The sequence below is a fragment of the Notamacropus eugenii genome, chromosome 4, assembly GCF_028372415.1.
Source record: "Notamacropus eugenii isolate mMacEug1 chromosome 4, mMacEug1.pri_v2, whole genome shotgun sequence".
Lineage (NCBI taxonomy): Eukaryota > Metazoa > Chordata > Mammalia > Diprotodontia > Macropodidae > Notamacropus > Notamacropus eugenii.
This window is the reverse complement of record NC_092875.1, coordinates 320,129,843-320,156,961: the sequence shown is the minus strand read 5'-3', so window position 1 is coordinate 320,156,961 and position 27,119 is coordinate 320,129,843. Positions and strand designations below refer to the sequence as shown.

General features: G+C 37.5%; 1 protein-coding gene across 13 annotated transcripts in view; it reads left to right on the top strand.

Annotated features, from left to right (window-relative positions):
- Positions 1-27,119, top strand: part of ADAMTS6 (ADAM metallopeptidase with thrombospondin type 1 motif 6) — a 343,812-nt gene that overhangs the window by 260,178 nt on the left and 56,515 nt on the right. For 8 of the 13 annotated variants that reach the window (XM_072605071.1, XM_072605074.1, XM_072605073.1 and 5 more), the window contains 6 exons: positions 5,600-5,702; positions 11,319-11,452; positions 13,145-13,268; positions 14,314-14,394; positions 16,715-16,878; positions 17,351-17,489. In XM_072605071.1, coding sequence (XP_072461172.1) covers positions 5,600-5,702; positions 11,319-11,452; positions 13,145-13,268; positions 14,314-14,394; positions 16,715-16,878; positions 17,351-17,489 — 745 coding nt within the window. Of the gene's footprint in view, positions 1-5,599; positions 5,703-11,318; positions 11,453-13,144; positions 13,269-14,313; positions 14,395-16,714; positions 16,879-17,350; positions 17,490-17,684; positions 18,122-18,185; positions 18,277-27,119 lie in introns of those variants that run through there. The other 5 variants (XR_011966189.1, XR_011966190.1, XM_072605079.1 and 2 more) reach the window with 5 other exon arrangements.

Sequence of the window (27,119 nt, the reverse complement as noted above, 5' to 3'; positions counted from 1 at the left end):
ATAGTTGTTATTATGTTCCCCATTTTTCATTTGAGGAAATTGAGGCAGATGGAGGGTAAGTGACTTGTCCAGGGTCACACATCTAATAAACATCTGAGGTCAGATTTGATCTCAGGTCTTCTTGACTAGAGAGACCTAGTGCTTTATCCACTAAGCCATTTAGCTGCCTTGAAAAAAAAATGCTAACATTGGGATTGTATAAAAATGAACCTATACAAGTATGAGTCATCTCAGAAATTTAAAAAGAGGTAATCATGGGATGCTATGACATTAATTTTTATTTCTTTGCAAAGAGTGTTTGTGGATAAGCTCTAAAAGAAGCAAAAGATGTGGAGAGCTGCAGCTTTGAGGGTTTATGAGAGACCTTATTGTTGGTCAGTTTTTAGAGGGAGAGGCATGTTTGATTAATGTAGGTATTAAGAGGCTGCAAACCTGTCAGGGTTTATATGAAAAATTTGTTGCTTACGTCCACTGTTTTCTGTTAGGGTTTCTGCATAGTGTCAGCATTCATTATCCTTAAGTGATTTAAAAAAGCATTACTCCTCAAAGTCACTACTATTCATAAACAAAACAAAAAAAAAATGCCTTTTGCTTAAGTTTTCCTTAAGAGATGAGCTAATGCTCCTGCCTTTTCCTTTGAGCACTTTCCTTCTTTGGAACCAGTGTAGACAGCTCCTACTAAGCTTCTTTGTCATCAAAGAGACTCAGAAGTGAAATTGTGTATGAAGCAAGATGACACTCTAATTGAGAAGGCATCTGCTAATGGAAATACTGAACTGTGGAGTATGAAGATTAGCTAATGGATTCTGGAAACAAAAGGGTGATAGAGAGAGTACAGAAACAATCGGAAGTCCTGTATTTATGTTATTCACTTGAATTTATTGACAGAAACTGGAATAACTAACTTTAAAGTGTTTTGAGCTGCAAAATGCCACCAAACAAATGGTTCTAATGTGTAAGATTCCCAAACAGTGGGAGAAATGTAACCAGCCAGTGAAATTTTCAGGGTCCTTGTTAGCCACTGCACAAATAAGCAGGCACAGGTTACGGACAGAGGGATACACTGCAATTTATTTATTCTCTCGAGAGTGTGACACACCCCATCAGTAGGTGATGGACATGTGGGTCTTACAATTTCCCATAGGACATATATATTTGGGTGAGATAGGTAGGTTGGGTGAGAGAGTTAGGTTTTGTAAGCAGGCTTACAAAAAGGACAGTTTTAGAAAATAAATGCTTAAATTATTTTAAAAGAAAAAAAGTTGTTCTTTGGGATAGCCATTTTCACTGAACTGATGGATATAGTAACTTCTTTGTCAGTTAATCATCATTTTTTAAGCTCCTACTACTTTATTAGATAGAAGAAAGAGAAGTGGTTGAGTTCTTGAGAAGTATTCCAAATTCTATGAGCTTTTTTTTGCAACTATAAAGTGATTGGGGGAAGGGAAGCACTGAAAGAGATATTTAGTACGTAATAACTAATATAACACAAAATGAACCTGTTATGTTCTCCCAAAAAGTCCACTTTCAGCAGGACTTTCTATCCCTATTACCAAAGTGAGTATGAAGCACCTTGATTCATTCACACTTTTGGTGGGTGGACTAGGCAGGTGCTGTCCAGTGGAAGGGGCCCTGGGCTTGGAGTTTAAAGATTGGCTTGGGTTCCAATTTTTATTCTGCTACCTTGTATCTCTGCAACTTGGGCAAGTTACAGCCTCTCAGTCTCATTTTTCACATCTCTCAAATGTAAAATATTTACCTATGAAGCAATGAGTTCCTACCGCCAGTCCCAGGGCAGAAGGATTGTTCAAAATCCCTAAATCCTTATGGCAAGGTGAATCCTAAGGGTTATTACTTTACTTAATTACTCTGTAATTTCTATAAGGTCAGCAGGGCAGCATTGCTTCATAGCTCTTGAGAAGCAGCTTTTTACACTTAGATTTTCATTAGAATCAGAGATTTTAGAGCTGGTAAGCCCTTAAAGTTCACCTAGTCCAACCCTCCCTCTTCCCCTATCTTACAGATGGGAAAACTGAGGTTCAGAAAAGTAAATGCTTTGCCCCAGGTCACATGTAGGAAGTAACAGAGCTAGGATTTGAAACCAATCTCCTTCCTCCAAATTCAGCCCTCTTTGTCACATCATACTGCTTTCTGTCTGTCTCACTGTTATTGGCCTGGGTCCTGTTACCTCACATTCCGCCCCCCCCCCCCCAATTTTTATCTTTGCAGATTAGGACAGAATTAAAGACTTTAAAAGAAACAATTAAGGGAAGGAGGTATCAAAAATATACACAATTTATAGATAGTTAACTGAAATACCAAGTACAAAGCCCTAGGAATGTTTTTCCTATCTGATCTATAAATGTCAGTTACAAGCTTAGATGGCTAAAAAAAAACTGTTCAGTTTAGATTCTAGGAGGATAGGCTGTTTTCACTCCAACTCCATTCCCAAATTTTTTGAACCTTAACTGACTGCCATTTTATCCCCCAAGAGTATTTGTGCTACCCCTAATTTTGGTGGTGTTTTGTTTTGTTTGTTTGTTTGAGGGATCAGCTTGTAATAGCTATGACTTTGTCAACCAAACTCTTTCTCATCCTCCAGAATGGCAACTACATCATTGCGTATTCTTCCCCAAGCCCCAGAAACATTTTTAGGGCAGTATAGTAGAAAAGTGCTAGATTTGGATTGATGGGTCAGGGTTCAAATCCCAGCTCTGCTATCCACAGAAAGAAGGAGGAGTTGGAGTAGCTGAACCATCCCTAAAAACTATGCTTTTATATCAATAATACAAATATTTTGTCTATCAATTATCTATAGTACTAGAATTCTTTCTCTTTCTCTTTCTTTCTGTCCCCAGTCACAAATGTCTAGTATCAATAAGTCATTTCTTCATTCCATTCACAAAACTCGAGTGTATTTTTGGATGAATGAATGAATGAAAAAAAATTAAGAACTTAAAAGGTTCAAAACACTGTGCTAAGCATTTGAAGATACAAACAGAAAATCAAGACAGTCTCTGCTGTAAATGTACGTATATATGTATACACATACAGATAGATACTGTCTACCTAGAACCTGAGTTTCTTGAAAGCAGAGACTATAATGTAGATGTAATAATGACGCTACCATTGGGATAGTAGGAGTAAAATGTCCAATTTTTATGCTCAAAAATCTGCATTTAAGTATTTTATATGTACATAATTTCATGTTTCATATTCTAAAGGGAAAATATATCTGGCATCATTTTTTCCCCTCACAGAGTCCCTATTCACATTTCACAGAACATTAAGATTCTGTGTCACATAAATTGGGAAGTATTGATCAAAGTCTAAATATCTCCCCCCCACCCCTTATTTTGCAGAAACCATAGACCTAGAGAAATGAAATCTTTTACCAAGGAGACAGAGCTGAATTGGTGGAATCTTTCTGAAAAGCTCTTCCCTTTTTTTTAATCCAGTTTTTGTTAATTCCTTCAGCAATCAGTTCAAGATCTACTTCCTCTAAGAAGTTTACCTGACTCACACACCTGACTCATACTACCTTATCTCAATCTTCCCTTTAACTTGCTTTCTATGGTATCTTTGTATAACTCTATACTTTTCATGTGTTACTTTGAGATTTTCACTAGTTCCTTCATCTATTTTTATTGTATATCTTGTTGTTCCAAATCAACTACAAGGACAATAATTCCATCATACCCAGTGTGGCATAAGTGTAATGAGTGCTGACTTAATGCCTGTTTGTCAAGTTTTAAATGAAGTTGTTAGGAGCTAAAAACTTGTGGCCAAAAGGACGTGGTAAACTTCAAATGAACTGGATTTCCAAAGGCATGAGATAAGTATCTCAAAAAAATCCTATTAAATGGAAAGATTACCAAAAACTCTTGCAATGTGTCCTGAATGTACTTAAAAGAAAAACATTGCTCAAGGCCCCAGTGTAGTAGGTTATGGAGCAAAAATATACTTCCAACATGATGTGCCATGTCATCTGGGTTACATGCCTATTTTAGTTTCTTGTTAATAGAAGTGAGAAGAGTAATTTGACAAGTAGAATTATTGGCACCATGACTGAGTCTTTTAGTATTCCTGAAAGTATTCTAAAGTTTAGGGTTCCCCAAAAAGGCTAGAATGTATGCCACTTTTCAAATCCTGAAACTTTAGTCTTCTTATGGTGGCAATCTGAACTACTAAATGTAGAGTATTATAATGGTGATGCAACTATTTACATGTACTGATATATAATTTTAAAAAATTTAATCCATCTTAGAAAACATCATCAAAAAAGAACGTGAAAGCTGAGAAGAGAGATAGGTGGGTGGTAAAATCACGTTCACAATGGGTTGTGGGACTGCCAGTGATGTATTCTACATCTATTTGCAATTATCAATTTTGGTCAAATGACATATTCTTTTCATATTTGAGAGAAATGTTTTCTTAACCAGCATTCAAAAGCTTGTAACTTCATGTTTTAAGTAGCTGTAAAACTAGAAAAGTCAAATTGGGCCTGATGGTTCAAACATTGTAAGATGTTACACTTTGAAGAGTATTTTGGGAATTATAGATTAAGAGACTGAAGGAGCTTGAGAGGTCATCTAGAAATGTCAAATATGTGGCAACCTGTAACACTCCTGACCCATATTAAAATGTAATTGGGAAATACAATAAGGCATAGATAATGTTACTGTGTGGCTTTCTAAAGTCAATAGATACCTATTGGAATCCTTATGTACAGTTTAGTGGTCATCATTTCTACTTGAGTTTAACACCACAGGTCTTGTACAATCTTCTCATTTCACAGAGATGGGTCTTGAGGCCTAGATCAGTTTAATCATTTGCCCAAGACTGCAAAATGGTAAAGTTAGGATTTGAACCTAGGTCCTCTGACTCTAGATGCAACCTTGTTACAGTACCTGTGTTGTTTGGAATTGAGATCTGGCTAGATTGGCAATGCTTTTACTTTTTTTATCATAGCATGTAGAAGAGTAATATCCAGAAACAACCCTTGTCTTTCCCTTTTTAATGTATCAAACATTTGCATATTTGAGACATATTCACTTTTTATTCTTGATGATGTTAATAAGCTTAATGTAAATCTCAATGCACCCAAATCCCTTGAATTTGAAGGTGTTTAGACCAAATATTTCTCTCAGTCTCATTCCCAACCCTAAAATATGGTCTTTGTCAGGGCTAGACAGTAAACCACAATTAATAGTGCCGAATGTCAGGTTGCAAACCTGCTTCTTGATCCCTTAAATACCACACTGAGAACAGCTGTAACAGCTGTATCTAGAGCTGTGTGACTAAAAAAAGACTGTGTTTAACTTCTTCAGCTAGTTTTTACGTGTGTTTATAAGGAGATACCTGATGGATTGATTGCAAAGTGGATTGTGACCTGTATCTGAGTGTCAGGTTGTATGGAAACTTTAACTTTGTTTAAAATTACTTCAATAACTTCATACCAACCTGACTGAAAAACAGACATTTCAGTCTGAATACTGATTAGAAAACAATCTAGTTGTGGCTCAGTGCATAGTCATGAGCTAAAATCCATTTCTTGACAACTCTACATTTATTATTATTATTTTTTGTTTCACTTTAGCCATGTCCTTCAGGGGCCCGAGATTTTCGAGAAAAGCAGTGTGCAGATTTTGACAATATGCCTTTCCGGGGAAAATATTATAACTGGAAGCCCTACACTGGAGGTAATGTATAAGTGATAGAGACTCAGCATGCTTGAGACCTTTGCCACCATACAGGTACTAGTAGAGAGGATCATGTTCTCCAGTCCCATTATATAAATATTGGTTGGAAAGTAATTCTTGTAGGGATATTTCTCTCTTTATGAAGTTTCCTAGGTTAGTGCAGTTGATGAAAATCATAGTCTATTATTTCTGTTTCATGAGTGCAGAATCCCTTAAAGTGGATGTCTATATTTACACAAAATAGTGTCATATTTATGGGTCTTGCTTGAGGCTACTCTGAGGTATCGTCTTAAGACAGACTTTGGAAGGTTCAGAATATCAAAGTCTTGATATAAGGAAGTACAGAGTTCACAAGAAGATAACTTTATTAAGGGAAGATACCCACAAGATTAAGGGCAGTCTGGGCAGATTGTGCAAACTTGTCAAATTCGCCTGAATAGAACTGGCCTCCCACAGGGACCCTGAAAGGAATGGGACACCCTATATATACATTTAAACCAATAAAATTTGATGGATTTTTATAGAGTTCTTATCTGAGTCTAGTCAGACCAAACTTTGGGGGAAGAGAATCAGGAGTCTGAACCTCAAGGACTGGTATTGATTGATGCTAGTAGGGAAAGAAAAGACTCCTAGGAAATAGTTGGCTAGTTAATATTCAGACTTTTCACAGGTGGGAAAAGGGACTTTAGACCATTACTGTTGGACTTAGTCTGATAGTGTGACAGCTTCCCTGTTGGAACTTTTAAAATTTCCCCTTGGGACTTCTCAGTTTAGTAAACAGAGGTCATTACAGACATACCTTGCCTTTCTAAAATATTTATAATCTTTACATTATCTGAAACCATCAATCTGAAATAAGCTCCAGTTGTCTTAGGAAAAGTTAGTGCACCATCTAAATATCAGGGGATTGTGATAGGTAGATGGATAAGTGCCCATTCACTGGGACATAAATTCTGAGTTATCACTAATTAATTACCTCACCTAGATAATAGGAGCAACCTCAAAAACTTTCTTGGCTTCTGAGATTTCAGATGCAGATTCTGGTGGGATTTTTTTTCTGGATTAATTCATCAGTACCTTTGTTCAGCTGTCCTAAGAAAGCTGAGACTGCAGGTCATTGGTCCAGAAAAAAAAAGTTTATCATTTTCCAGTCAGCCCTTCTGATCACTTACTGATAAATGGATCAAACTTGCCTTTTCCTACTCGTGGAATCTTTATCTGAAATTGCTATCAGTTAGCAAAAATAACTGATCTGGGTTTCTCCTGTTCTTACTTTACCTGTCTACCTTTTAATGAAGGTGAGGAAATGAAAGCGTCAAGGTGAAGATAAAATATGGGTGTCAGAAGGTAGGAAGAAAAGTAAACAGTCTGGACAATTCACAAATCAGATCATCAGTCCTTGCATAATGGCATTTTTGGTATAATTTTTAAGTTGTTGCTGTTGTTGTTCAGGCATGTTTGACTCTCTGTGACCCCCTGGACCATCCTGTCCCTGGAGTTTCTTGGCAAAGATACTGATGTGGTTTGCCATTTCCTTCTCCAATAGATTGAGGCAAACAGGGTTGAGTGACTTGCACAGGGTCACACAGCTAGTGGTGTCTGAGGCTGGAATTGAACTCATATCTTCCTGACTCCAGGTCCTTCTCTATCCACTGTACCACCTAGCTGCCACTTGACTGAAGGTCATTTTGTGTATTTAACTTACATTTATGGTAAGTCTAAACTGAAGCTGCTAGTTAGTCACTTGGCCCTTAAAGGATAACCTTTAGCAGCTAGGTTGTGCAGTGAATGTATCACTCATCCTAGAATTAGGAAGACCTCAGGTACTTATCAGCTATCTGGTAACCTCTCTCTACTTCAGTTTCCTCTCCTGTAAAACAAGTATAATAATAGAACCTACCTCATAAGGTTGTTGTGAAGATCAAACGTGATAATATTTGTAAAAGGCACTTAACAGTATCTGGCACATAGTAGGTGCTATATAAAAAATCTTATTTCTTTCCCTTCTTCCCTCTAGCAAGCATAAGTACTACAGCTTTGCTGTGAGATCTATGCAGTTTGGGCAGACATTCAACATGAATAATGATGATAATAACTGCCATTTCTGTAGCACTTCAGGGTTTGCAAAGTGCTTTACAGAGATTATATCATTTAAGCCTCACAACCCTGTGAGTGTAGGGACTGAGGATATGATTACCCCCATTTTCCAAATAAGGAAATGAGGAAACTGATCCTTAGGTAGATGTGGGATTTGAAACTCAACTAGCCTAACTCCAAGTACAAATCCAACCCTTTTGTTGCTCCTTCACTGCTACTCTGAAGCTCAAATTCATGAAGATGTCTTGAAACTAATAAACAAGATAATGGGGAATTTTCTCCTATCTTTGCTATAAAGAAGACAAAACAGATTACATAGTTTGTAGGTCCTCCCCGCACACCACCTCAAGGGATTAGTGAAATATAAAAAGACCTTTTCTGGCAATATCTTATTTTTTTAAAATAAAAATGTAACCATTTAAAGGTAAGCACTATCAGATTCCATACCAATATAATCAAAAGTCAGAAAACATTGAGAGGGGTTAATAGTGAGGAAAGCCAGGAAAGTATCACAGGAATTTAGAGAGCTTTTAGTTATGAGCGACTTAAGAACCAGAATTAGTAGGAGCTTCATTATGCTCTGAGTTCTGAGATGCTTCAGTTACCAGCCTGCTGGTAACACTAAGCAAAAATAAGTCCTAGAATATTTTCTTCATAATAATTATATAGCACAGATAGAAACTGTGTGAACTGGTTTAAAGGACTGAAATTGAAGATAGTGAACTCAGGTTCAAATCTTATAGCAAGATGTTTTTGCCTGCTCTATCAGATATAATTATCAGTAAAATTTTTCTTCCAAAATCTAGTAGTTTTGTAGGAGGAGTTCATTAAATCATGCTGATACAGAACTTTTAACTCTATGCAGAAAAGATTCAAGTCAGTTCTAGTAATTCAAGATTACTAGAGTAAGATGAAATTTAATTTAGATAAATAGAAGAATCTTATACCTTGATGCCAAAAATCTCAAATACAAGATGAGAGGGCCATGGCTACATTGAAGTTTGTCTTTGAAAAAAGATCAAAAGATAGTGGACTGCAAGCCCTCAATACAGGTCAATACAAAAAGCTAATGCAATTTTAGGTCATTTTAACAGACATGATATTCAGGACTAAGAAAGGGAGACTGATCAGAACACGTCTGGAGTATTATATTGATTTCTAGATGTCACATTTTAGGAAGGACGTTGATAAATTGGAAAGGAGGAAAGCTGTGGAGGAAGGTTTCCAGGATGTTGGAAGACCTCAAGGTTCTTTGTATATGAAGACTGGTTGAAGACATAGGAGTTAGTTAGCAGGGAGAAAATTAGTGTTAGGGCCAGGGTAAAATTAGTTGTGTCCAAGTATTTGAAGAGTTATTTAAAGAGAGCATTAAATTTGTGCTGTTTAGCCCCAGAGGGCAAAATCAGGAACACTGGATGGGGGTTATAAAGTAGAAAATTTAGGTTTGATGTTAGGAAAAACATCTCAAGTCAGAGCTTTCCCAAAGTGGGATGGACTGCCTAGGGAGGAAGTTGCCACACACTGAGAGTCTTCAGGAAAAGGCTGCATGACCATTTATTGGTTATAGTGTAGAGGATATTCTTGCTCAGGTGTGGGTTACACTAGGTGATTTTGGATTATGTGATTCTGTGGTTGTCCAGTTCTGTGGCCTCTCTTCAGTTCTTGATTTTTCAGAGTTCACAAGTTCAATAGTCACCTCCATAGGTTTTGTTGGTACCCTGGAAGATAGTATGCCTGGTCCTAGTGACCAGAAGTCATCAGGGGCATCTAGGTACATTTTACCACCCTGCTAATCTTAGATTTTTAGCTCCTAGGGAGCTTGGATTTTAGTACTATTTTAGTACTGTCCTTTTCAATGTTTTCTCTGTAAAAGAAAACAGAAGCAAAATCAGATTAAGTAATTCTACTTTCTCTCAGTTGTATGTTCCAGTCATCCCATTTCATACCTAAAGGCAGTCCTGTCCTTTCTTTGTTCAATAAGTCAAGTGAACAAGCATTTATTAAATATCTACTATGTGCCTGGCACTGTGCTAAGTACTGAGGATACAAAGGAAGACCAAAACAGTCCCTGCTCTCAAGGAGCTCACAGGGGAAGACAACATGTAAACAGCTATGTACAAGCAAAATAGAGAAAAGATAAATGGAAGGCACTGAGATTAAGGAGACCTGGGAAAGGTAGGGAAGCCAACCATTAGTTTATTGCAGTAGTCAAGTGTGAGATGATGAACAATGTTTTAACTGAGGGGTGACAGTATCAGAAGAGAGTGTCAGCTTCTTTTCTCTAATATCAAAACAACAACCTCTAATTATCATGATTTTCATTCTCATTCATAGTGCTAATTTATTACACATGAACAATAGCTTTTTCATATACTAAGTAATAGGGACAAAGCCCATTTTCAGTGGCCAGCACTGGACCTTGGACAGAGTCGTCCTTCAGTAAATGTTTATTGAATTGAAATTTAACTCAAACAGACTGTGGTCTTCTGATGTGAATTAGCTGATGACTCAGGAGAAGAATGTGAGGCTGGTGATCTTGCACAGCCCTCCTTCACTCAAATCAAAGTCAACTGCAAGTCATGTCATCATCTTGATGTCGTGGTCCTCTTGGAGAACGAAGGACAAACACAACAACCAACAGCTGCCCATTAAAAAAAACTGACTTTTATCTTTGCCATCTTCTCCTAAATGTGTATAAACTTTACTTACAAAGTGGAATTCCCCAGAAGCTAAAGAGGGCTTACATTTTAATCTGGATTAAAGATATTTAGTTTTGAAAGATGAAATTATATTTTCTGTTTATTTTTTCAATAATTGCTTAGACTCAGTTCAAGAAAGAGTCATTAAGCATGTACTATATGCAAAGCACTGTGTTAGGTGCTGATACTAAGGAGCTGTTATCAAAGTATTTAAGCTTATGTACTATTTCTCCTATATTAGAGCCATGGCAGAGGTCAGGACAGGGTTAAGACAGGTTTCGGTTCCATTTACCCTGCAGCTGTTCCGTCCCTCCTGGAAGAAGCAGGGTTTTCTTTTTTGCTCCTAGAAGAAGTGGTTCTGGTGAAACAATATTTCCATACTTGATCTCACCAATTTCAATAGCAAGTGGCAATATCTTCAGCAGAACCTCCTGTCTAGAAAGTTAATTATCTCGTTTTTCCTATAAACCTTACTTCATTAGTTTTTTTTTTCAACTGACAGGCTCCTTTACTGTGAGCACTTTTGACCTACAACATGCTGAAAACTTATGTTAAAAATACTTGGGATGTCAAATCTTAGAGCTGCTTAGCAGGTCCCTTGGGTTGTATTGGCAGGGAGGATGTTGACCCAATTTTGGCAAACAAGAAACTTTAGCAAAGACTGAAAAGATGTTAAGAAACTACACATCTGAATATACATTCAAGAGGTGCTATGTGATGGCCCTGGGAATTGCACAACTGCCATAGCTAATACTGAAATTACACTTTCTTTAGAAGGACCTCTTTATTGATGTCTTCTCTACTTACTGTGCTTGTCCAGGTGGGGTGAAGCCCTGTGCATTAAACTGCTTGGCTGAAGGTTACAATTTTTACACGGAACGTGCCCCTGCAGTGATAGATGGAACTCAGTGCAATGCCGATTCACTGGATATCTGTATCAATGGAGAATGCAAGGTTGCTTAGATGTTGTATTTTGCTTTGTTGGGGTTTTTTGAGGGGTAGTGAAAGAGGGAGAAGCAGGAAATGGGAATTATATATTTGCTGCTTTTGTGAGTTTTTTTTCCTCTTCCCTGTACCCTTAGCAGTATTAAAGAAAAGTATATCTTTAGAGAGAACCAGGTAGTTCCCATTAAAACCAGTGGGAACCATATATATACATCTGAAGGTAAAATTTGACCTATGGATTTAATAATCCATTTGTATTCACCATACAAATTTGTTGGAATGCCCTAGTTATGAAGCTGTTGTTTTGCCTGAGTTATGAAAACATTTTGGAACTATTATTTCTGTTATTCTTCTATGTTGTTTACAAACAAGAAGGCAGAAAGAGAGCTGGCATGGGAAGTACTTCCAGTTCAGCCCTTATTCATATGGTTGCCATATGTTTGCCTTGGGAGAGCATTTGATTCTGCTTCATGCCATAATTCTTGCTCCAAGTATGAGACTGCTCTCAGCTTCTTCCTCTTCCTCTGCTTCTATTTGAGTTGATTAGAGTGGTTTTCATTTACCTGAAATATTTTATCTTAAGGGAATCCTTGGGATAATTTAGAATTTGTTCAGTTTTTCTAGGATCTGGGTTGAGCCCGATTTATTGTAAGAAAAGTGTAAAGGCCTTCATTCACTAAAGTACCAATATGATTAAACATGATTTTCTTTGCTTTGAGGAGAAGCTTGCACAAAGCTCAGTTCCTGAGTCTGTCAGGGTGAAGGGCTAATGAGTACACATAGCTCTCTTGCAGAGGACCCTACTAGATTTAATAGATGCTAAATTCTTTGCATCTTGTTTCCAAATACACTGTTACTCATTTGATGATACAGTTTCTAGTTTATGTTAACATCCTGAATCAGACCTCGCTTGTAAATTGCCAGCCCAATTCTGTGATTCAGCCTAGTTCTTGCGATTGTCGTGACAGCAACAGTTGGTCTAAGGATTTATGGCCACAACTTAAGTACCTGTTTTTCAGAGTTGACAATCAAATATTTAGATTCAGTTATTAAACTACACTCATGGGCCCTACATCTTTATAAATAAACAAAAGCTAAAATGATCAAATTGGACATTTGGATTTTAGCTTCCTAATCACCAAATGATGATGAATGAAGATGTGTGCCGTATCTGATCATCACATCTAAGTTTTAATAGTGTGATGAAACTGTCATAAAAGGTGGCTTCTCACCACAGGACTCTTGCTCAGTCCTGTACGAACCCACCATTTCAAAACATGAGCCAATATTTTTCTACTTCTTATGCTTGTTGTTCTTTATAGTGAGATTGAGGCAAAGTCTTGTCATCTTAGAAAAGAGATTGTCATTAACTGGGTGGGAGATATAGCAGTGGGGCAGGGGTGGGAAAGAGGATATAGTTGTAAGTAGAAATGTTGTCAGAAAACAGAGGTTAGAAAAAAGACAACCTAGAATAGAATTGTATGCTTTCTCTTTAGTGGAATCATATTGAGTTATTTGTTCTTCCCTCCTGAGGAGTTCTGGCTCAGGACTTATTTGTTGGAGTATAGACAGGAAGCAAGAGGATGGTTGGTTCATTCTGGGATTTCTGTGGCAAAAAAAAGAGAACTGTATATGTTCTTTTCAGGTATCGGTCCAAGAAGCCTTCTTTGTGACATATTGAATATTTTGTTCCGTTTCCAGCATGTAGGTTGTGATAATATTTTGGGATCTGATGCTAGGGAAGACAGATGTCGAGTCTGTGGAGGGGATGGAAGCACATGTGATGCCATTGAAGGGTTTTTCAATGATTCATTGCCCAGAGGAGGTGAGTGTTTATGGGTAACCCTTCCTTACTTTCTCAGTCCTCGGAAATATTTTTGTTTCTTCCCTTTTGTTTCTTTCTCTTAGTTTAGGCAGATTATCAAAGGTAGATTTTTTGTTTAGTTGTCTATTTTTAATTTTTACTAAATTTTCATTCTAATTATTGCCTTTTGGACTTCATATTGTCAGTTCAATCCAACAAGCATTATTAAGTGTCTATTGTATACAAAAGATTGCTAGTTCTGAGAAAAAAAAAGATTAATTCTTTACCCCCAAAGAGATTATAATCTAGTTGGGTAGATCAAAAAATAGTACAGAAAACTAGGAAGGAAGGAAATAAATATTTATGAAGTATCTACCATGTGCCAGAACTCTGCTAATACTTCAGAAATTTTATCTCATTTGATATTCACAATAAGCCTGGGTGGTAGGTGATGGTATTATCCCCATTTTACAACTGAGAAAACTGAGGCAGACAGCAGTTTAAGTGACCTGCCCAGGATCATACAGCTAGGAAGTATCTGAGGTCTGATTTGAACTCAGATCTTCCAGACTCTAGGCCCAGTGCTCTATCCACTGCATTATCTAGCTGTCTCTGAAGTAGGAGACAAATCAGAATTTGTTGTGTAGAAGATGCCTATAAATTCTGTTAAAATTCTAAAAAGGACAGAGATACCCAGACATTGAATATCTGTATTTTAAAACAAGCGTCTTGCCTCATAGGGGAGGGGAGGTTGGTGTCCAGCTCTTAGTGAAATCCCTTAAGGTTGACAGATTAACAGGGCAGGGTGGGCAGGACTGTGGACTAAAGGAGAAATAATATATAATAAGCTTATATTATATATAATACGTATATATATATAAGCCTATATAATAAGCTTTCTGCCTTAAATTATAAGCTGATTATGAAAAACAATTTTAAATGAGAGAGATTCCAGTCTAGGTGTATCTACTTTAAAAAATGTACAGATTCTCATTGGTAAAAATTTATTTTCTGATCAAGGCTCCATATGTAGACAGATTGTTATAGGTCTGCTTTTATGTTGCAGGTTACATGGAAGTTGTGCATATTCCAAGAGGTTCTGTCCACATTGAAGTCAGAGAGGTGGCCATGTCAAAAAACTACATTGGTAAGAAGTTTTCAAGAACTAAAGCAGTGAGAGAAAACAACATGGCATCATGAAAGAGGGTACTTTCTGCTTTGGGTCACAAAGTCACTTACTTTACACAATCACAAGTAAACTGTTTAAAGGATGAAAAGTTAGCAACTTAAGCCCCTGTTGCCTGGTGGTTTAGCTTTTTTGTCTACTCAAGTGATGCAGTAGAGACTGTTGGAGAAAGCTGGGTAGAAAGTTCGCTCTCCTTTTACAAGCCCAACGACTGTCTCCTGTGAAACCTGTGTTATAAAGGTACTTTCAGAATGGTACTCTCCCACCCCCCCCCTCCCCCAAGCCATTCTTTTCTATTGTTGGGTTCTTTCTTTCTTCTTTTAGCTCAAAAGGTTCCACCCAAGAATTTAGGATTGCTTCCTATACCAGTCGTACCCTAAAGAGAAATACAGTTTCTAGAACCCTCTCTCTCTCTTGCTTTTTTTTAACCACTCTTTACCAGTTGTTCCACATCTCTGAGCCTATTCCCACACTACTCAATCCCAACACAGAAATTCAACCCAAGTGAGGAGTTTCCCAGTTCTAGGAAATAGCTATTGTTATAAAGTGTTTGTTAAAATACTTGCTATGTTTATGAAATGTTTTTTGGCAAAATTATTGAGATGTTTTCTACCACCTGTTCATTTGATTAGTAGTTGAGGAAACTGAGGCACAACTAAAACACAGAATCAGAAGCTCAGAGTTGAAAGGGATCTCAGCAGCCATCTAGCCCAACTCCTTCCTTAGGAGGAATTGCCTCTGCACTGTCAAGTGCACTGCTAATGTTCATGGAGCCCTCCAGTAATAATCACTGGGGAGCCTGCTACTTCCCAATGCAGCCAGTCCCGACCCACTCTAAATGTTAGGAATGTCTTCTACAGATGTGCTGAAATCTTCTGCCTTCCAACTTCCATTGATTAGTGCCTGTTCTACCTTCTGGGACCAAATACAATGCATCTAATGCCTTTTTCAGTTGACAAACCTTCAAAAAATTGAGGCTAGCCCTCATGTCATATTTTGGTGATGTTTGTCACTCTGCCATCTGAATGCAAACAATAGCTGTCCTCTTTTCATCTTTATTCATTTTTTAAAGAAAGAACAGATACAGTTTGGAGAAAGACTGAAAAACCTTTGCAAGTAATACCTTACACTTATTAAAAACTAAGAAATAGAAAAGCAGATCAGTGGCACTGATAAGACATAGAATTAACAGCAGCAAATGGCTACAGTAATCTTATGTCTGACAAGTGTAAAAGCTTAAGTTTTGGGGATAAGTAAAAATTGTTGGGAAAGCTAGAAAGCAGTCTGGCAGAAATTATGCATAAGCCAATATCTTATGCCATTTACTAAGATAAGGTCAAAATGGATACATGTCCTAGATATAAAGAGAAATACTACAAGAAAATTTGAAGAATATGGAATATATTGCCTATCAGACTTAGGGATTGACAAACAATTTATAAATAGACCAAATAAAAACAAATCTAAAGCACAGCAAAAATCAATTATCTTTCAATAAATCTTGATATGTCTATGTGCAAAAATATCAAATTGCATTAATATATTAAACTAATTTTCACAGTGTATCAGAGAGAAGATGGAAAGTTGTAGAAAGGGAAGGAAATGGATATTCATGGAACCCTCACATTAATCTTAACTTTTATGGGTTATCCAATTCCATTAGAAACTTGGATCCCTTTTAAAACATTTTGAAATAACCTTTTCCATTCTCTGGACAGCTCTAATTATTAGGCTAATTTTCTGTAGCTCAATCTAACATCTGTGTGCATGTGACTTTCCTCCATGCCCATGCCTTGTGTCTCCTACACTTGAAATCTCTTTGAATTTTTAAAGCCAGCTGCCATTCCCACCTGGAAGTTTCTCTTCTCAATCTTAAATATCCCTATCTAATCAGATTGTTGAGGAAGGTGAAAATATCTTGTAATTAGAAGGAACATGAGTAGAGTTTTGGGAAATTGAATGCCCCAGGACCATTTAGCTACCTTTCCATTTTCGTTGGTGAGTTGAGCACATGGGCAGAATATTTAAAACCTGTGAGACAAACTAGTGAAACTACCTTAATGGTAAAAAGACATTTCATTGGGACATATTCTTCAGGAAAGGGAGAAATCTCATTTTAAAATTGTGTATACAGATTTCTCAAAGCTGCAATTCTGAAGGGAAATAGGACCACTTTGGTAGTACTCTTGCTTATTCTATATGCTATTACCTGAACTGGTATTTATGTATAGGGCCACAGGATAAAATGGTACTTCAAATTTGTTACTTTGTTCTTTTTAAGCTTTAAAATCTGAAGGAGATGACTACTATATTAATGGTGCCTGGACTATTGACTGGCCAAGGAAGTTTGATGTTGCTGGAACAGCTTTCCATTACAAGAGGCCAACCGATGAACCAGAGTCACTGGAAGCCCTAGGTCCCACCTCAGAGAATCTCATCATCATGGTAACTGTTTTCTAATTTATCCTCCTCTGATGTGGGAAGGGGCCAGGTACCATTTTACAGATGGGAAAATTAAGGCACATAAAAGGCAGTTGATTTGCCCAAGAGTATATAAATTATGGCAGTGACAAGGTTCAGGGTTCCATGAAAGTATAATATCATACAAATCCTTGAATTTTTAGTGGTTGCCCAAGAATATTTTTTCATGTAAATAAGACAACTAATAGAACTGATCAGATTCAGGTGATAGATGAAAAAAAATCACCCTTATTAATGGAAGTAAAAAAAAAATCAGAATATATCCATGTTTTAGTTATCCCAAATTTCTTTTGAATCTATTTGAAAGAGCTATTAAGGCCTGTTTTTATGACTTCCCCCATCCATATAACATGAGAGATCTAGTTGAAATGTCATTGTAAGTTGCTCTGTATTTTACTATTTAAAACGTTGCTTAATCAGTTGTTTTCCATGTCAGATTCTACTTCAGGAACAGAATTTGGGGATTAGATATAAGTTCAACGTCCCTATCACTCGCACAGGCAGTGGCGACAATGAAGTTGGCTTTGCATGGAATCATCAGCCTTGGTCAGAATGTTCAGCTACTTGTGCTGGAGGTAAGATCCCCACTAGACAGCCCAGTGGAAGGGCAGGATGGATGACCCAACCCACTCTGTGCTGTGCTTTGTGTTTGTGGAAGGAGCTAATTAAAACATCTCTTGCAGGTCTGCTTCAAGCTATACTTGAGCAAAAGAAAATTTGCTTTCATTATATTATATTTGTTTGTTTTCAACTTCATGTAATTTGTACAGATTTGTTGGTAAAAATACATCTTGGCACAGTGAGTGTCTCTCTCTGCTGATGCTTCTCCCAAGACTATCTTGAAGTTGGGCTGTTTGCTTTTCACGAGAGCTTTCTTGGTAAAGGACATCAGAAGGTTTAAGTAAGGAAATAAGCAAGAATCCTAAAGCGTAGTTGAGACTCCCTGTAAATGGGGGTTGGGGGATGGGCAATGATAGCTTATGGGGGTATGTGTGTACGTGTGTGTGTATGTGTGTGTGTGTGTGCTTCTCATGATCCATTTTAGTCTCTCTTCCCCTCCAGCCCCCAAAGATAAAAGGGACAGACTGGGAAACATTCAGCAGTAACTGGTGACTGGGTCTCTGGGTTAATGGTATATACCAACCCCATAGAGGTCACTCAGAGAGGTAGCTGCTAGGTGGTGGTTGGTGATGTGTTGGTTGTCCCATGTGCATTTTTCATGGGTGCCTTTTCCCAACAATTTACTGTATTCCTAATCCTCCTCCCTCTAGTGGCCACCAATGCAATTCTTTACCTCTGGCTGGGAGAGCAGGACAGTTGGCTTCCTTCAAAGCCAACACCATTGCTGCTGCATGGACTGGTGAGTAGAAGAGCTGTGTGAACAGCATCTTTCTTCTCTCTGGAGACTAAATGCATCGCCTCCACCAAACCCCTTGATTCCAGCAGACAAGGGAATGAGGAAATTAAAAATACTCCTCAACCCTAGTCCTGAACCCTGTAGAGCACCTCACCATACCTTACCAAAATTGAGGAATGACCAAATTTTGACTAGCAATAACTTAGTACTGGAGAAAGGTAAGGGACAAAAAAGAAACATCCCTAATTCTTCTATGTTTATGTCCATTTCCTTGTCCTGTAGTCATATTACTTCATATGGAATTTATTCTCATTAATTTAATTCCTACTGAGCTCCCAAAAATGTCCTCCTCTCGTGGTATTAGAAAGAGAGTTTGGGCCACGAAATGATTGTGCTAATCCAGGTTCAGCTTTGTGTGGGGTTGGACAGAATTAACTGATAGTTATGTCAGTCACGCCCTTAATTAAATATAACTGAATCTTTGGTAATCAGCAAATAGAAAAAGAACAAATTGTGAAAAAGAAATGAAAGGCAAATAAACTAATCATCCTAACTATTTTTTTCCAGTCTATAGGTGTTATGAAATCATGCCATGTGTGATTCAGGGTATATTCAAAGGCTTTCTCGTGACAGTTGAGTTTTATATGCAAATACTTTCCCACTTTGTGTTACGGGCATGTTGAAGACAGGCACTACAGGCCATTGACATTTTCTTTTAGAAAAATAAGAAATGTTTATAGTGAATGATGGTTTAAGTTTTATGCCATTGAATTCTATTTTAATGGCATTCATGCATCTAGCTAGCTCTCTGCTTTCCATGTGGATTCCTTTGTATTCAGTTTATAAACTCACTTTACAACTTTTTCCACATGCAAAAAAGCCTTTATTAGAGTGGTGTATCCAGTTTGGAGCCCTGCAAATGAAGTAAGATGTGGAGAATTTTAATAGGGTCCAAAGGAAATGGAAAATAATTTAAGGATGAGGAAATTCTAAATGTTGAGGATGATTAGCCTAGAGAAGAGAAGATAAAGGGGAAACAATTGGAACCTTTGTGGATGTGATAGAATGCTCTGTATTTTCATAATATTTTTTATGTCATGAACCTCTTACAGTCTAATGAAGCCTTTGGACATCTTCCTAGGGTAAAATTTTTCATGCATAAAATAGAAGGCATAGAACTATAAAGGAAACTACTTATATTGAAAGATAGTTATCAGAATATATTTTTAAAATCAAGTTTATAGCCCCCAGGTTAAGAACTCTTGATATAGAAAAAGATGAATCATTGTTCTCTTTTTTACTTAAGAGAAAGGAAGTAGCTTATGTTGCAGAAGAAATAATTCAATTTAGACATTAAGATTTGTTTTAGGAGATATAATGACACAGATACTGTTACTGTGAGTGTCAGTATTAAATGAGGTATAAAACAAAGAGACAAATTATTACCAAAGGAGTTTTCTGTTTTCATGGGGACATCTTGTACAGAGTCCACCTAAGAGAGGAATGTCCCATAAATGGAGAGGCTCTCTATATGCTCCTGTTTGTAATATCATTGTGTGCTACTGCCATGGGATCCTAAAACACTGAAGGGCCCCTTCCATGAGATCTATAGTGCCTCAGAGCAGATTGCTTTAGTAATCTAAACAGGAAAAATCAAGTAGTTTAAAAAATAAATATTGTTCATATTATGGCACCAATAATAATAATAATAATGATCCACAACTAAGTCCCTGTTTCCATGAAAAATCGAAGAACATAAAGGAAGACTACTAGTGCATTAAGTTGAACCTCTATCTTTTATATAAAAGCATAGAATTTAAGAGTAGCAAGGAGTGAGAGAGGTTGTCTAGGCCAAGCATTATATGAAACAAAAATTCCAGTATTCCTGACTACTATTGATGGAAGCCTCTACTTAACATTTCCAATGATGGTGAACTCACTATCTATCAGGGAAGCTCATTCCACCGTTAGGCACGGTAATTTTTGGCAATTTCTCCTTCATATTTGAGCAGAAATACATCTTCCTATAATTTCTACCCATCTCTTCTAGTTTTACTGAGAATAAAACTAGTGAATTTGAGGAATGAATGAGTGTGGCAGAGGGACAGGAAGAAGAAAGATTGCAATTTCAGCAGGCAAATTGAAAAAAAAAATCCAACTTGATCTCTTTTAGTTCTTTTTCACCTTGCTTAAAATGAAAAACACATTGACTGGATTGGACTGAGAGTCCCTTGGCCAATGAACATGGGTTCCTTATCCCTCCAACTTCAAGTCCTATAAATACCATTTTATGACAGGGTAGGAGAAAAACAAAGCCAATTTAGGCCAAAAGGTGATAATGGAAAGTTTGAGTTCTGCATTAATGATTTAGTAATGGTAATTATCATCTATAGTAGAGAAGCAGCATGACATACTAGAAGAATTCAGGACCTAGAGTTAAAATCCCAATCCTGATACTCCTTACAACCAGTCATTTAATGTCTTCAAACCACATTTCTCATCAGTAAAATGGGAAGAATAATATCTGCCCTACCTACCACTAAATGTAGTGAAAGGGAAAGTACACTGTAATCCCTACACTATTATCTGTATATTTGAACTACTGTTATTATATGTCATAAGGAGAGCTGTAGGAAATCTCTGTGCTCTCCTTAACTATCGAATATTCAGTGTACTATTCTCAGGAAACAGTCCATTGACAGAACCAAAATTTCCATCCAGAAATTAAGATGACAAATTTGGTCAGTTTGTCAACAAGCATTTATTAGGTGCTTATGGTATGGCAGACACTGTGCTAAGCCCTGGGGATACAAAGAAAGGCAAACATATAGATCCTGCTTTCAAAGAGCTCACATTATTATATGGGAGGCAATATGCAAATAACTATGTATGTATAAAATACATACAGTGTAATCTCAAAGGGGGAAGAGATGACCAGTAAAAACCTCTCACAGAAGATGAGACTTGAGCTATCCTGAAAGAAGCAAAAGTCAGGAGTCAGAGGTGAGGAGGGAAAGCATTCCAGGCAGAGGAGATAACCTGTGTAAACGTGCAATTGAGACATGATGTGTCATAGGTAAGACACAGCGAAGTAGTTGGATCATAGAGTTCGTGAAGGGGATTGAAGTTTAAGAAGACTGGAGTCATAGGATGTTGGTCACATTGTGAAGGACTTTGAATAACGGGATTGTATATTTGTTTTTATAATACAGAGACACTAAAGGTTATTGAGTAAGAAGATGACATGACCAGATCTATAATTTAGGAAAATCATTTTGGAAAGTGAACAGAGGGAAAACTGGAGTGGGGGGGAGATTTGAGGCAGGGAGACCAATCAGGAGGCAGTATACAATAATGCAAATGAGAGTTTCTGAGAGCCTGTCCTAGGATGGTAGCTATGTAAATGGAAAGAAGATGTGTATGACAGAGCTTGTAAAAGTAGGAATGGAAAGATCTGACGAAATTGAACATATGGGCTAAGTGTGAATGAGAAGGAGATGATGATCCCAAAATTGGGAGTGTTGGTGACTGGGAGGATAGTGGTGCCTTTGACAATAATAGGAAAATCGGGAAGAGAGGAAGGTTCGGGGAAAATGGTAATGATATGAAAAGTTTGAGATATCTATGGAACATCCAGTTTGAGATATCCAAAGGAAGTTGGGAATATGAGTCAGGAGTCCAGGAGAAAGAGTAGGGCTGTGTGTATAGATTTGGAAATCATCTGCATGGAAAGGATAGTTGAACCCCCTGGGGGCTGATGATGCCTAAATGTGATTATAGAGGGGAAAAGAGAAGATCCAGGATAGAGTCTTGGGGGGACACGTACCCACCTGAATGAAGATCCAATAAAGGACACTGAGAAGGATTGGTCCAACAGTCAGTATGAGAAGCAGGAGGAAAGAGTGTCACTAACGCCAAGAAAAGAATGAGTATTTAAGAGTGGAAGGTGATCCATAGTGTCCAAAGTTACAAACAAGTCAAGAAAGATGAGGATTGAGAAAAGGTCATTAGAGACTTTGGACAGAGCAGTTTCAGGTGAATGATGAAATCAAAAATCATATTGCAAAGAGTTAAGACGCTAGTAAGAGGAGAGAAAGAGGAGATACTAAATGTTGTTGACCAGAGTGCTTTGTTTACCTTCCTCAGTGAGTTGCTAAGAATTTGGGGCCTTGGTCAAACAGAAGAGCTATCTTTCCTTAAAGAGTTCTTCATCTTCATCTAAGACAACACTGACTGGCCAGGTTTCTCACTTGTTCCCACCATTCATGTTTGTTTTATCCCCGGTGGAACCTTCAAACTTCCCTTCCATTTAGGGGCACTGCTCAAGCATCTTTCTGGCTTAAGTTAGATAAGGGAGGGTCAGGACTGTTTACCAGTTGCTTAGCAGACCCAAAGGGAAAGTTTTAATGCTGCAGGAAGCAGTGTTGGTGATTCAGTCCAAGTCATGTCCTTAGCTCTGAGTCAGTGATGAAACACTTCCTCAGTTAGCATAGTGAAGAACATGGGGATGCAATGTATTGGGTGTTGTCTTTGGAGTCAGTGTGGTTAAAGATCTGGTTGTGATTTTGCCAAAGTAAATTCAAGTTCAGATCATTAAATTCTGAGTAATTTCAGAACTCTGGTCATTGCTTCTAGGATGTTGTTTTTCTCCACTCCTAATCTAAGTTGTTGTAGAACATGAATATGAACCTTTTTTGGACTGCTAGTGTCTAACTCCAAAAGTAGCTGCATTTCAAGAACCTTCCTATAAGCTCCCACTGGACTGGTGGAGAGTTTGGTGTACAAATCAATAGAGCTATAACTGATGTGGACAAAAGTTACACTTGTTTTCAAATAGAGCTGTCCAAAATGTGTCTGTTTAAAGGTAGAAGCAGAACTTCAGTGGTGAAAAACCAAATCAGTTTTGCATTTTTGCTGTGCTATCCATGCTCTATTTATCATACAGCAGTTTAAACCATGGTGATGTCAATATGTCCCAAACACCAAATTCTGGCTGCAGGTCATCCTTTGAATTTAGTCATACATTCTTTATCTTGAAGTCATTAGCAGTATGGGAATACTCCCTTTTCATTGTGGTTTTGGTTGAGCAACCATTAGGAGTGTGTTAGTTCCTAAGGTAAGTGGCTTTCACAGGAGAGTTAAACTCCTCTGGGAGTGATGTGCAACACAAGCAAAGATAGTCACAATGCCTTTAAGGGAAAGCAGAAGCCTCATGGAGGGAAAAGCCTTCCTGTTTTATGTACAAGTGGTGTTTGTGACTGGTAGGTCGTTATCACATATAGCTGGGCTTTGTAAACTGGTTTCCAGCTATAAATGAAAACTGTTTCTCTTTGCCTACCCTGTGCTGGTCTGTGGTGCAACTGAGGTGTGTCAGAAAGGTCCCCTTCCTCCCATCTTCTTACCAGCATCGACTCTACTCCTAAGGTTGAATACCTCAATCGTCCCCTACCAAGATTCATATATTCAAGGAAAAGGGAATAGTCTAAATTTGTATAAGAGAGTGGCTTCCCTGGGAATTAATTGATAGCTTATAAGATCAGAGATACATGCTGGGGGCCGTGGTAGGGGGGAGGGAATGGAGAATGAGGCCAGAAAAGAGGCATCATGATAGAGAGGTGAGAGTGGAAAATACAAAGTTAGAGGACTTCCCTTTTTTAATCTCTATGATCTCCCTTCAGAGAGCTTTGGAAATTCACATCTGAATTTACTTACACGGTTCTTATAAACTTATCAAACAGGACCATTTCTTCATTTAATTCATGCTTAATTAATTGCTTGCATCCTTGAGAGAAATAGTAATGTTTCCAAAGGCCCTTTTCCTAAATTAGAATCTCAGAAAAAACTGAAGAGTCTACATCAATGAATATATTCTTTCTGGATGTAATTTTGACTTGTAACTCAAGTAAGTGTCAGATCTCCTGTGTTAGGTTAAGTTTTAGAGAAACTGACAGCAAAACACACTTTTCTCCTGAAAGATGTTTTCAGAGTCAGTCCTTCACCACCAATTTTAACAAATTGTATTGTCTGAGGGAAGATGTTCTTGACCAATGGTAGTGTAGTGTTTTCAAAGTTCTACCCTTCACTCTGTACAGGTATTTTCACCTCTTAGTATTCAAGGCATTTTTAAAAATTTTATTGAAATACAACTGTAGGGTTTTAAGTAAAAATCCACCAAAGCCAATTAACTCCCAGTTAAGTCTGAAATTCTACATTTTAACTTTTCAACTGTTCTTTGTACATTACAAAAAAAAAGTTTCATACCTAGGGATAAGGTAGCATGTTGGCAGAATTTCTCAGTTGCAGTAGGTTTCCTTATAACTTTCAGTGTGAATTTAATAGACTTAAAAAATTCCTTTAAGAATGATTTTTATGTCCGGTGAAAACAAAGGCTGTGAAAGCCAACAATTTCCTTCTATTGCTTCATAATTTATTGATAGGAAATCTCTGCTACAGTTTGAAGCTCCTACTTCAATTCTGGGTCTTTTATCCTATTATCACCTCTATTGACTGGCAAGGTTTACTTTCTCCATCTTGCTTTTCTCGACACTTTCCACCTACTTTCTCCTTACCTAGAAGCACAAAGTTTGTGGGTGCCGAAAAGGCCTGCCTTCAGTTCCCTGAGAAGTCTGAATTGACAATCAGAAGATAACAAAGTGTGCTGAAAATGAGAAAGGAGAAAACCAGGGGCTGCTTAATTTTGAATTTGCCTGAAATCCAAAGAACGAAGTTGTCCATTGCCCACAGTCTGTTATTGTCCAGGAATGTTTCTGCTGGACTGTCACAGCTCAGCTCATTCGTGGGGCCATTATTTGTGCTCAGCATTCACTTAGTCCATTCAGCTGCAACATGTCTGATGCTCATTTGATTCATCAGTGTTCTTCTTTGGCTTACAGTGTTGTGTAAAGCATCCTACAGAGAGAAGTAGCATAGTAATTTGGAAAAGATGTCATTCCTCTGCCTCTTCCCCTCACACACACCTCAGACTATGTATGTTTTATTTTTTGTACTCATAGCCCACGTGTATTCTTACACATATTTCCCATAGGGTGACTTTGTAAATTCTAGGATAGAATGTTAGAGTAGTTTACATAATTCTCGACTACTATTTTAGGCTGGCCATGGTTTCGTGTTCTTGGCTAATAAATTCATTTTTTTATGGCACATGACTGAAGGTAGATCCAAATTAGTCATCTTATTCCATTGGTACAGGTTGTCTTAGAAGGGAATGTGAGTGAATTGGTAGGGCCTTGCTATTCAGACTATGACAAAAGAGACTTTAAAATTCCTTATGCAACTAAAAGGTTTGATTATAATCTAGGCTCTTGAATCAAAGCAGAGTTTTCCTTCTAATGATATGTTTCTTTCTTTGTCAGTGGAGGAAATGTGGGGGAGTCAGACTCTGCTGTTGTTGCTAGGAAGTCCTTTTACATCAGGGTCCTTAAATATTGTGACTTCCTGTTTTCAGTTGTAAACAAAAAGTGCTTAAGTTCCCTTAAACTGCTTATTTCACAGCCGACATCCTCCCACAATAATAACATGAGTATTTGTAATCTTAGATTTATATAGAACTTTGTACTTTTCAGAGTGCTCTCATGTCTGCTGTGTGATTGCAGCCTCACACTAACCTAACAGGCAGGTACACAGTTAATCTTTTCACAAAGCTGCAAATAGTCTTGATTGCCTCAGAAACCTGGGATACTCTCAGCTGCTTTGCATGAATAGAAAAGTAGTCAAGCATTGTACAGCATCCAAAACTGACTCAATACATGTAATAAACCTTTGAAAGCCCAGTAACTAAGTACATCCCTGTTAACAAAAATAAGTTACCTTGCTCGTAGAGAAATAGGAGTGTCAGTCAGCTGGGAGAGTAGGTGTGTGAGTCCTGAGAAGGCTAATGTAAAGCTGGAATACTTGACAGCACATTAAGAGTGAAACAATGAAAGACAGTCATGAGTTAAAGTATAACCAGAAATTCTGAGCAATTCCAAATTATTGCTCAATAATCTGAATTTGCTTCAGAATAAGGTTTTCAGATTTTTTTTGGTTCCATATCGTATTGATTATTGCTTTGACAGATCCAAAGCAGGAGCCCCAAAGCTAAACTAGTGGAGAAAAAAAGTTCTTTATTTCCATGCCTCAAAACAGACTTTTAAAATCATGTGGGAATGCCACATTCAAGCTGAATTTTTCTATTTATATACGAATTCATTCATATTCAACAGAGAGCATACTTTTAGAAAAGTAGTTTTTCCAAGCTATCAGAATTAAATAATTTCCTGCCAGTACGAGATAACCAAAAGTGGTGCTATGTTTCTTTATCAATAAAACCACCACAGATTTATTGGTGAGGTGGTGGAGACAAAAGTAATCAATTAATCAATAAACATTTACTAAATACCTACTATATGGTTGGTCCTATATAATGGGGAAATAGATAAAAATGAAAGTCTTGCCTTCTGTTGAAGGAGACAACGCATCCCATATAAGTAGATACTAATCATATATAAAAAGTAAATACAAGATAATTTTGGGGAGAAGTACAAGTAGTTGGTGGGATCAATAAAAATGTGGTGCTTTGAACTGACCTTGGAAAGCTAAGGAGTAGAAGTGAGGAAAGAGTGCATTCCATGCAAAGGGGACAACTCATAAAAAGCCATGGAGAGAAGAGATAGAATGTTGTACATGAGAAATAGAAAGACGGCAATTTGGCAACACTATAAATTGCTTGGAGGGAGCATGGAGGAGATAATGTTCAATAAACCTGGAAAGGTAGGTTGGAGCCAGATTCTGAGGGAGAGTTCACATTTAATCTTAGAGGGAATAATAGAGAGCCACTGGAGTTTCTTAA